The 11,011-nt window shown below is 34.1% G+C and overlaps 1 protein-coding gene across 1 annotated transcript; it reads right to left on the bottom strand.

Moving 5' to 3' along the window:
* Nucleotides 1–2,977: 2,977 nt before the first annotated feature.
* Nucleotides 2,978–5,496, bottom strand: LOC7458043 (ACT domain-containing protein ACR4). Its single transcript, XM_002318024.4, has 7 exons — nucleotides 5,026–5,496; nucleotides 4,891–4,936; nucleotides 4,668–4,782; nucleotides 4,520–4,587; nucleotides 3,861–4,445; nucleotides 3,649–3,753; nucleotides 2,978–3,568 (listed from the first exon to the last, which is right to left on the bottom strand). The coding sequence occupies exons 1-7, from the start codon at nucleotides 5,088–5,090 to the stop codon at nucleotides 3,227–3,229; spliced, it is 1,326 nt and encodes a 441-aa protein (XP_002318060.1). The 5' UTR covers nucleotides 5,091–5,496; the 3' UTR covers nucleotides 2,978–3,226.
* Between the last annotated feature and the right edge of the window lie 5,515 nt (nucleotides 5,497–11,011).

Genomic DNA, 11,011 nt, shown 5'->3' with positions numbered 1-11,011 from the left:
ATATAAAACAATAATTTAAAAAAGTGTATACAATAAAATATAATCCTACCATCCATTTCGCATGCGAAACATACAGAATAGATCTGTCGATGTCCATGGTAATTGAACCATGAATCTCCTTATTTTGGTTCTCTGCACTGGATTGCGACCGCTGCACTAAATACTCAGACATCACGTGTTGGATATAAGCTTCCTAGATAGCCTCCGAAACGTGTGGAGGTTTGAAATCCCTCTACACGGCCATGTCTTCCCAGCCTGGAAGATCTTTTTTTTTTTCATATTTCTTTGATTTTTTTTGCGGCTCATAGCAGAAATCACGCAACCTATATGGTAGAAATAAATTATCGGTTAAGATAATGAAAAAATAAAATTTGAATGTTTTAAAAAATATAATATTTTGAATTTAATCTTACCTAATGGAGTTGTGATTCTCACACCCTCCTGGCAACTGCGTTGTCAACCTTTTCCCAGTAAAAGTTTTTCTTGTACGTCAATTTATAAAATAATTAGTTCATTAAAATTAAAAAATTGACCAAATTAAAATAATAATTTTTTTTTGTATATATTAACCTTGAACTTTCCAAACCAAGTATCAATCATTCCATTCAAGATTCTTGAAAACCTGACTCCACTAAAATAAATGCACTTGCATCGACGATTTTATTGTCGATGTTATGGTGCGAGCAACATATTTATAAACTTGAAATCCCATTCATTCTTGGAAATTAATTATTAAAAAAGTATTCATTGTTGTTTATTTTTTAATCATGTAGGAAATAAAAACAAACTTACATGTTGTGATTGAGCTTCCACTGAACAATGTACTTCATAGTGTATACTTGCTTCTTATAAGAGACACCCCCTTTACGAGGTGGCATCACACTCTACGAGCCTGCATTGAGAGAGGGTGTTTGTGCCTCAAGTGCTTGGTTATGCTCAGCACCTAACGACTTAAGGTTATTAAAAGCGTTTCTAGAATAACTAGCAGTGCTCTTCTCCGTATTACTCACTAATGACCTTCTCTTCATAATCTAAACAAATCAAAGCATAAAACATGTAATAATATTTTCAATATATCCTATTTAAAAAAATAGTAGCACCTTTCTTATATAGAAGACTACCCAAAATTTATTACATGCAAATACATATTAATAAATAAAACCACAAACCAGTTAATTTTATTTATGACTAATATTTTTTTAAAAAAATTAGCCCTCATAATTTTCTCATTCTATGCTCTATATACATCCCAACGAAATAAGTGACCTACACTTTAAAACTAGTTATATTGTTTTAAAACCATGTTCTCTAACCTAAAATTAACCATTATCCACCTATTTTCACTTTTTTAGCGATCAATCACCTAATTATAAAGGGGGTATTCCTATTCTTTCCTAGGTTTAATAGTATAACACATAATTTATTCATTAAAAAAAATATTCAAATAAACAGAAGTAAATAATTAGAGGTGAGCAAAAAAATCAGAAAAAAATAACCAAAAAAACCAAACCGTGAAAAAAACTGATTAAACCGATTAAAAATTTGAAAAAACCAACCGGTTTGGTTTGGTTTCGGTTTTATAAGCCTGAAAATAAAAAAACTGAACCGAAGCCAAACCGGAAAAGACAGAGCCAAACCGAAAAAACCGAGCCAAACCGGTTTGAACCGGTTTTTGTCATAAAAAACCGAATCGAACCGAAACCGGCCGGTTTGAACTGGTTTTGGTTCGGTTTCGTTTTTTTTTAAAATTCAATTTAGTTGTTTTTTTTCATATATAAAAACCGAATCAAACCGAAAATCATTACTTAATCACCATTTGAGCACCTCGTCATGATGGGGATATTTCTGTACTTTCCTGTAGTATAACACATAATTTATTCATAAAAAAAACATTATTCAAATAAACAGAAGCAAATAACCAACATTCTAGTAACCAGACTCTCTCAACAAACATTGGCAAAAAAAAAAAAAAGGAAGGGCAAGAGGCTTACTTGGCGCGGAGGCTTGGAGGATGAAGACTTGTCTGGCATTGAGGATGGAGTGACAGGTGAAGAGAATGAGAGGGAAGAAAGAGAGAAAAAGTTGACAGAGAGAGAAGAAAGGAAGAAGACGAAGAGAGAAAGATTGAAGGGGGGAAGAGAGAAGAAGTAAACAAGAAGAATAAAACACTGTTGACAAATGAAATTAGAGATTCTCATCTTTTATTTTGGGCTTTTTATCAATAAAATTACCAATAAATAATTAAATATTTATTAATTTTTACAGTCCATCGGTAATTCTGTGTTGGTAATTAAACTTAATGAGTACTGAGGGACTTGTCTTGATACCCTTCTAATTAAGAGTTGAATTTGACATGGATGGTTTGTAGTGGAAGGCGACTGTTTATATCTTTAGACAGTATTTTGTGCAGGTTGGATATGGTTTTTATTGCTCGTTTTGTATGCATTATGAAATTCTAAAGGGCTTTTGGAACGCTAATAGTTCACTTCAGTTTTAGAACAGTTCATTTGCGTTCTACCAGGTAATCGCCTTCTGCATCATTTGTGCCTCGTACTTTTTTCATCTTGATATTGCAAGATTCCTTTTCTTGAGAGATGTTGGATTAGGAAGCATGGTGATGTTCCATGAGATTCTCAGACATAGATCATGACAGTTTAGGGATTTCTTAACTTGTATAGTGATCAAGTTTTAGTTGAAAAATCCAGTTTACCTTTCTAGTGTCGATTGTTTCAACGTTGGTTGCTCTGCGGGAATTTCCTCGTTAACACCTACAGGAGCCTTGCTTTATCCTATTTTTAAATTTCTTTGGAGCTTAAAAGTAGGAATTAATGGATATGATATGGAAGTTTGTTCAATATGGTATTGAGGTTACTCAATACCATGAACATGGTATCACTGCAACAGAGCAGTACTATCCTGGGTGCAGCTTGAGAGAAACAGTTTGTAGAAAATTGAGCCAGTGCTGTGCGAAAAGAAATCATTGCTAAAACATATTTGCCTCTTTTTCATTAATGATCTTCATCTCTACAATCATTCTATCACTATTACAAACCCAATGCAATCTGTACAATAGCTGTACACAAGCCATGTAAACTAACAATTAGCTTTGAAGTTCTTTTTGATGTATGCATGTGCTTGAAGTCACTTATGACTTATGGTCCCACTGAAATGGAGTCCTTCAAGGAACAACTTGTTCCGTCGATTTTGCAATGTCTGCAAACGCATATCATGAAAGGGATTTGATGAGTCTAGAATTTTGGAAACTTGGGCATTTGAAAAAGCTCCCAAAAAGGAAACTTCTTGGTGTCTCCTGGGGAAATTTCGGAGACATACTTAAATTCCCTTTCACCTGTATCACGGTTTGTCCCATTTGCTGCCGGATCAAATAGATAGTTTTAGGTTCAACAGGGTTGCCAGACACATCTGTGACAATAAAATTATGTCTTGCTTTCCCATTCTTAGTCGAAATTTTTGCCCTTTTGGGGCATAAACCGTTCTCACGAAGTATCCTTGTAATATCTGAGAGAAGTCCAAAATGATCATCTGTGAACAGCTCAAGTTGTAGTCCCTGCAAGAGGGCGAGCAGCCTGTGAAAATGTGCTATATGAACTGCGAAAATATAAATCTCAAAAAGAGGTGCAGCTATACCTCTGATACTCGCCTTTCAATGGCTGCCTGAATACACTCCATGACACGTTGTCGCTCCGCTTCTGAGCTCATAGGGAGTCCATCGGCATGTCTGATATAGTATTCCTGCAATCATATCAACTGTCTTCAGCATTTTGAACAAATGAAAAACGGTGCTTCTTAGGTCATATATAATTAGGAACTCCACTGAAAGGGATCATGTCTATAAATACCTGATAAGCTTCGTCGCTGTCAGTAATGACTGTGCCATGGAACACCAGATATTGCATGTCAGTTAGAGTGCACACGGTGTCGAACAATAGCTTTGGCCGGTCGACGGACCTCGCTGTAACAACAGTGTAGTTTCTATCGGGACAGTCAGATACTGTTACGTATGGCCTCACCCTAATGTCATCCACACTGACAGGCCTTTCAAAATCCCTGGCAGCAAACATCATCTGATGCAACCTTCTCCCTATATGTATTTCCCCAGGAGAAGAAATGGACACTGTTGGCGTCCTATAATCGCCTAGACCCTTTAGGACATTATAAAGAAGTTCCTTTATCAGGGAAAGCTGCCTTGGGTCTTCAATTGCAGTTCCAGTTGACTGGTCTGTAATGTGTATGACTGCTGCTGCTCTAGCATTGTGTGCCCAAACCTCCGCATTGACGACATTGCAACTCAGGTCAGTCAGCACTGCACATACTTCTGACAGCAAACCAGGCCGGTCAGTGCCGGTCAGTTCAATTAAAGTATGCTCTTTAGAAAGAAGCATCTTCCCCATTGATTTAACCATATATGCATCAGTCTCAAGAGCCTGAAAAGCAAGCAAAACAGTTATAAAAAAAAGGATTTTCATATAACAGAGAGAATAAGCGAGAAATTAAATACCTTCTTTATGCAGTTGAGGATGCCTTCATCTCTGATTTTGTTTCCATCATCATCAGTCACATGAAACACTGAAAATCGAACTCAACAGTCAAATTGAAGGAAGAAAGAGGGTATCATTTATTTGAGAAGAGTTTTCAATTAACTGTACCATTCATGAACCACCCTCCATCAGAAGACATGTATGCTTTTGTTATTACAAGGTTTAGGTCTGTGAGAACTTGAACAACTTCAAGTAGAGTACCTTGCCTGTAGACAGTATCCAACTAAACAAAGAACAAAATAAAAATTAAGACTATGGATAAGAAACTAGTGGATAACAAAAAACAAGAAAGATAACATTCTCACATTTTTGAAAGTTCAAGGTAATTTACCTGAATGACTGTGGCATGCTCACAAGCATCATTTTCAATCACAACTCTGCAACCACATAGTAAGCTAGGGTCATGTAATAAAAAAAGCACTATAATTTCTACGACCAGTGAACAGATGGGAGAGATATGAAATACCTTGGAGAGTTCATTCTCCTTACAAGCTTTGCATATGCATCATCATCATCATCACGGTCATCCATTTCTGGGTTTCTTTGATCTTTAATAGAAGTTGAATACGAAACCACCAAAACTCTCACAGTGCCTAAATCCACAGTGGGAAACAGAGTGGTGTGTTGTAGCCATTTATAGACAGAAACCTCAAAGAACGCTAACGACAAGCACAGTGGTTGGTTACGTGAAACAAACAGTTAAGATTGCTATCTATAAAACGAGGGAGCGAAGAAATTTCTTAGATTCCTGGGAGTGTCTTCTTGTCGGATTCAATTGCCCTGTCATTGATGAACTTTAGGATATAGTAGGTGGCTTGGCATTCTTGAATGTCTCCATTGAAATAATAAGAAAGTTCTTATGGTACGTACACATTTGACAATTCTAGATAAGAAAAAAAAAAAGACAATACATTTGATCAATTTTCCATTTGTTTTGCAATAAATTATGATCCAATATTCGGAAATGGCAAGGGTATATTTGACAGTACAGTGTTTTTAAACAGTGGATAAGGTTATCATGGATAGGATATTGAAGGTATGAAGAAGACCATCCAACAGAAGCAAAGATGAAACAACGACATGTCGAATTGACTGAACTCACATCCATCTCTGATCTGTAAGAGATAAAGCTGCTGATTGTTTTTGTATTTAAAAAAATTATTAATTTTTTTTATTTTAATTAATATTTTTTAATATTTTAGAATATTAAAAATAAATTTTAAAAATTAAAAAATATTATTTAAATTTATTTTTAAATAAAAAATATTTTAAAAAATAAAAAACTAAGAACCTTGCAAGAGTGATAAAGAAACTAAGAACGTGGCAACATTAGCACTGGTACTTGCATGATCTAATCCTGACAAACCCATCCATTTTTTTTTTATTATTATATTAATCAACAGTAGTTACGTACCAAAGAAAGTTAAGAGAGAGGGACCTTTGCCATAATCAGGGTGCGTTTAGTGATAAAAACAAATTATTATTTTTTATTTTTAGTTAATTATTATTTTTATTTCTTAATGAAAAATTAGAAATGTACTCATTTTTTAAAAACCAAGATAATTTTTATATAAAAAATCAATTAAAATTACAACTATTTTTTTCATAAAAATCAAAATCAAAACCATAATTTATAATAATCATTTTAATATTTTAACAAGAAACATCTTCAATCAATCATAATTATTATAGATTATTAAGATTTTAAGAGTGGGAAGGAGGAGAAGGAGGAAATGAAGATAAAACAAATTAAGGGTGAGAAAAAAATTGAAAAACCGATCAAACTAAGAAAACTGGAAAAAAAAATAACTGAAAAAACCAAATCGTGAAAAAAAATTAATTAAACCGATTAAAATTTTAAAAAAACCGACCGGCTTGGTTTCGGTTTTTTAAGCCTGAAACCGAAAAAACCGAACCGAACCCAAACCTAAAAAAATCAGAAAAAAACCGAGCCAAAACCTAGCCAAACAAAAAAAACTGAGCCAAAACTGAAAAAACCGAGCCAAACCGGAAAAAACTGAGTCAAACCGGTTTGAATCGGTTTTTGTTCTAAAAAACAAACCGAACTGAAACCGGTCGGTTTGAACCAGTTTCGATTCGGGTTCGGTTTCGGTTTTTTTGTTTTTTTTTTTTAATTTTAATTTGGTTATTTTTTTTTAATAAAAACCAAACCAAACCGCAAATAATCACCCCTAGAATAAACATTTCATTTCAATCATAATGCCACCTCTTTGTTCCTTGAAAATTCGGCATTGCTCAAAATTAAAAGCACTTCCAGATTACGTGCTAAAGTCAACAACTCTAGAGCAACTGTAAATCACAGACAATCCAATTCTAGAAGAACAATTCAAAGCAGGAGGAAAGGGTTGCCCAACGCCTCTCATACCCCAACCATCACAGATGAGGTAATGTGTTCTCCTTTTACTAGCTAATCCTATTTCTTAATTTCGTCATCACATTTTTTTTATCTATTTATTTATTAATTGAAAAGTGTTGCCTAATTAGTTTTAGCACTCTATCTATAATCTTAGGAAACTCTTCTATTTAATTCTTTAATTTATAGCATGATTGAAAGTGTGGTTGCAAATATTTTTTTTATTTTTTAAAAATTATTTTTTGATATCAGCGCATCAAAATGATCTAAAAACACCAAAATAATATTAATTTAAAGCAAAAAAATAAAAAAATTTCAATTCTTTTCAAAAATATTTTTAAAATACAAAAATAAATTAGTTTCTCCTTTGACAGTTTTCAGAACTTCTCTTAATTCATAAACGTTTAATACGGGAACAACAATAATAATTGGTTGCAAGTCACTTCTTATGTACTTATGACCACCGTTTTGAAACCCGGCCTAGCTAGGCGGATCGACCCGGGACTCGGCTGACCCGGGGCTAGAACCGGGCCGGGTTAAAGAAAAAATAGGGGAAGGAACAACCCGGTGTGACCCTGCTGACCCGGCGACCCGATCAAAAACCCAGTTGCGATCCGTTGACTTTTGTTTTTTTTGTTTTTTTACTAAAACGACGTCATTTTGATTTTTTTTTAAAAAAATTGACTCGGGTGACCCGGTCAAAACCCAGGACCCGGGCCTTGGACCGGGCCGGCCACCGGGCTGGGTCTGAAAACTATGCTTATGACAACTCTTTTATTTATTTATTTATTTATTTGTGCTATTTTAGTATATATCCACGAAATAGACATCTTCAGCTAATAAGAATGGGTGATTTTACTGCATAGTTTTAATAAAATCTTGAATAATATTGTTCAAAAATCCCAAATCAGTCTGAATTAAAATAGCTTTGGATTAAGAGTATGATTCATCAATTTCTTAGTTTAACTAATCATCTTTCTTGTTGCCTTGAATACCATGCAGCCCAACAACATGGGGAAATATTCCCTGCGCTCAAATCCATCGGAGGATGAGATGTGTATCCTTTTATTAATTATTTGTTTCTGGCTTTGCTTCCTTTTATTTTACTTCTTGTTGTTTCCCTCTCTCTGTTTCTTATAATAGTTTGAATATTATCTGTACATTAAAAAAAAAAAACAAGAGAAAGAAGAGCAGTTGCAATCGCCATCAATGGAGTCACATAGCTCATCAGTTTAAGTGGATTTCTCAAACCTGAATACATCCCAAACGCACCATTATTTAATTTGTAGGAATTACAGTATAGCACTTACAATAAAATGTAAAGAGTTACTAACCAAGGCCAAAATGTTAAGACATAATTGACACTTACAATCTACGAGACTTGATGTGGGCACTGTCTGTGGCCCGATGAAGAGGCCGTTTGTTTGCGTGATTGCTTTTACGTTTGAAGCAACCACAGCAAACATGATGTTTGGTTATGTCAACAACGCAATTTAATTTTGATGGGTTCCATGCAAATTCACGTTTTGCACGCGAATTTGACGAAGCAGCTCATAGCTGCTTTTTGAAATTCTGTGTTAACGTGCACAATGCAATTCACTTGCACTGTGCACGCAAACAGTGCAATTCACTTGCACTGTTCGCGTGAACTTTTTTTTTTCTTTTCAGTGTGTTTAGTTTTTGTATTTTTAAAAAAAAAACTAGTTTAGAGTGAATTAAATTTACTCGCATTGTCATGTAAACAATATTTTTTTTCCCGAAAAACTAGTGTAGAGTGAATTAAATTCACTCGCACTGTAATACCAAATCAATTTTATTCCTAATAATATTTTATCTAATTTTATTGCACGCTCAAAAAATAATAGAAACTGTAATTCTTGTCGAATGAATTTTGTACATAATGAAATTGTAGATGGTTTAATGGCATAATAAAAAATATTTTATATAAAGTATTATTTATTTCATGAAGTAATAACAATAGTTAAATCTACAACATTTAAATTAAAAACCATCAATTTTAATATATATATTTTAAAATTATTTTATAACTTTAATTTCAAAAGCATTCTTAACCAAACACATTAAACTACTTTTTATTCAACCTCAATTTCAACCACAGTTTTAACCAAACATCTATTTTTTCAAACCAACCTCAATTAAAAGTACTTTTTATAAAACAACTTTTTTCAAACCACAACCACAACAGCTACCGCAATATCAAACACACTCGTAGTCTTGGTGCTAAGGCCACAGTTGCTTCATCTTTGCAATTATGAATTTGCAAGTATGTAGGCTAGTCGTGTTTAGGAATAAACTGTACTCAAATCAACCTTTCAGTTGGTGGACCATGAACCTCTTAAGATGCTTATGAACTTCATTGAGAAACAGAATGGCTCGACCAGATCTTTCATATAATTGCTAATTAAATGTTAGAGTTCAGCGAATTCTTGATCTTCTTTCTGTTATCTTTTTTTTTTGGCAAATTAATAGCCTTTTTCTTGTGACTGCATGCATGAATTACTGGTAATTTTTTGTTTTTCAAACATAACCTTCTGTGATAGTCCAGAAAACCAACTGAGGTAAAAAGTTGATACACTGGTCTACATTTCATAAATGCAGCACTCACCGTGCATAGACCGACCAACAATAATGTAAGAGAATATGCTAATTTTGTCATGCAAAAGATCAATCACATCAAATAGTAGTAATGATAATAAAATGGGAGTGAATATACAATGGCATTGGAGTGAATTTGATAACACCAAGGGTGGTATTTTCTCAGGATTCCAAAGCATCCATATAATACCCATGCTAGCCAAACCCAATCATTAGCTATAATAGCCAATGAAAGTGAAAAAAAAAAAGCAGAGAATTTGGCTAGCTATTCTAGCAAAATGTACTGTAGCACTCCTCAGTTGGCTTTGGAGAAGGCGTGAAAGAGAGCTAGGCACAGGGTTATTCGCGCGAAGAATAAAAGAATTGTTGGCTGCCAAACGGAAAACATCACTCCTTGTTTATCAATTTTTTGTTTTTTTGCCTGAAATTGAGAGAATTTTTTGGTTCTAATTGAAATAACTAGAACTTGTAAATTGGTTAGCTTGGGGTAGTAAGAACAATCTGGGTTGAATTAGTATCATTTACTGTGTCGATCAGCTAGATTAGATAGTTAAAAAATTGGGTTTTTTCTGTAGGGTAGGAAGAGCAATCTGGGCTGTATCATTTCAATGTATTCTACTTGAAAATTGGTAGGCGATTAACTTTATTTGGTTTTTGTACCAGCTGCTTCCAAAAAGATTTGTAATAAAGTATGGGAAAGATCTCTCGGATCTGGTAGTTCGTGATAAGTTCATCAGACTAGGTGTTCTGGTTTTTTTTTGTGATTCAAGTACTGTGTCTTTTCTGTTCTCACCAATTCCTCTTTCTTAACTTCACCAACCAATGTTAAAGGTGTAATCTTTTGGTATCGTTGTTGAAGTTGGATGGTTATTGGGTGGATCTTTTGTTTAATGTTGGAGATTGCTAACAGAAGTTGTTAACTTCTGCATATTAAAGAGCTTTTTTTCCGCACTTTTTATACTGCTATCCACAATTTGCAGTAGAATTTATCTTGTTTATCCATTTTTTCTGCTGCCATCTTTTTCTTCTTTAGATATGAAATAAAACAATGTCTCTGATTGGAAATGGAAGCATGATTGTAATTGTGTTGAGAAGGGAGAGATTATTGCGAGCGCAAGTTAAAATGTTGAAGTCTAATTTTGATCAGCTTATTGAGCTTAAAGAAGACTGTAGCAGATGAAGCAGGGGCAATCTTACAGGCAAAACTGAGGCAGGTGTCTCCTACAACCTAGGATTTTCAGAATCTCAGCACTCTTTTTGTTAGGTTCTAGAATTTCTAGCTTTGTGTAAATGTACTGCTGTGTAAAACTGCATCAGAGGTGACGTTAGTGTTCACCAAAATTTCTTCTTTCTCAGTGAGGAGTGGATAAGTTTTCTCAACTCAAATTAATTAGACTATGCTGAAAATACTGAGAAGTTAGTGATGATGCTCGTCGTCAATCTTGTCAGTAGGGAGATCATT

This window comes from Populus trichocarpa, chromosome 12 (genome assembly GCF_000002775.5).
Source record: "Populus trichocarpa isolate Nisqually-1 chromosome 12, P.trichocarpa_v4.1, whole genome shotgun sequence".
Classification (NCBI taxonomy): Eukaryota; Viridiplantae; Streptophyta; class Magnoliopsida; order Malpighiales; family Salicaceae; genus Populus; species Populus trichocarpa.
The sequence above is the reverse complement of the archived record's forward strand: the minus strand, read 5'-3'. Positions and strand labels throughout refer to the sequence as shown.

What these genes read in the sequence shown, in the direction of transcription:
- LOC7458043 (XM_002318024.4), bottom strand. Translation starts at nt 5,090, where the DNA reads ATGGATGACCGTGATGATGATGATGATGCATATGCAAAGCTTGTAAGG. An exon ending in AGGAGAATGAACTCTCCAAG is followed by an intron (nt 4,937 to 5,025) that starts GTATTTCATATC and finishes ATGTGGTTGCAG; the next exon opens with AGTTGTGATTGAAAATGATG. An exon ending in TCCTCAACTGCATAAAGAAG is followed by an intron (nt 4,446 to 4,519) that starts GTATTTAATTTC and finishes CTTGCTTTTCAG; the next exon opens with GCTCTTGAGACTGATGCATA.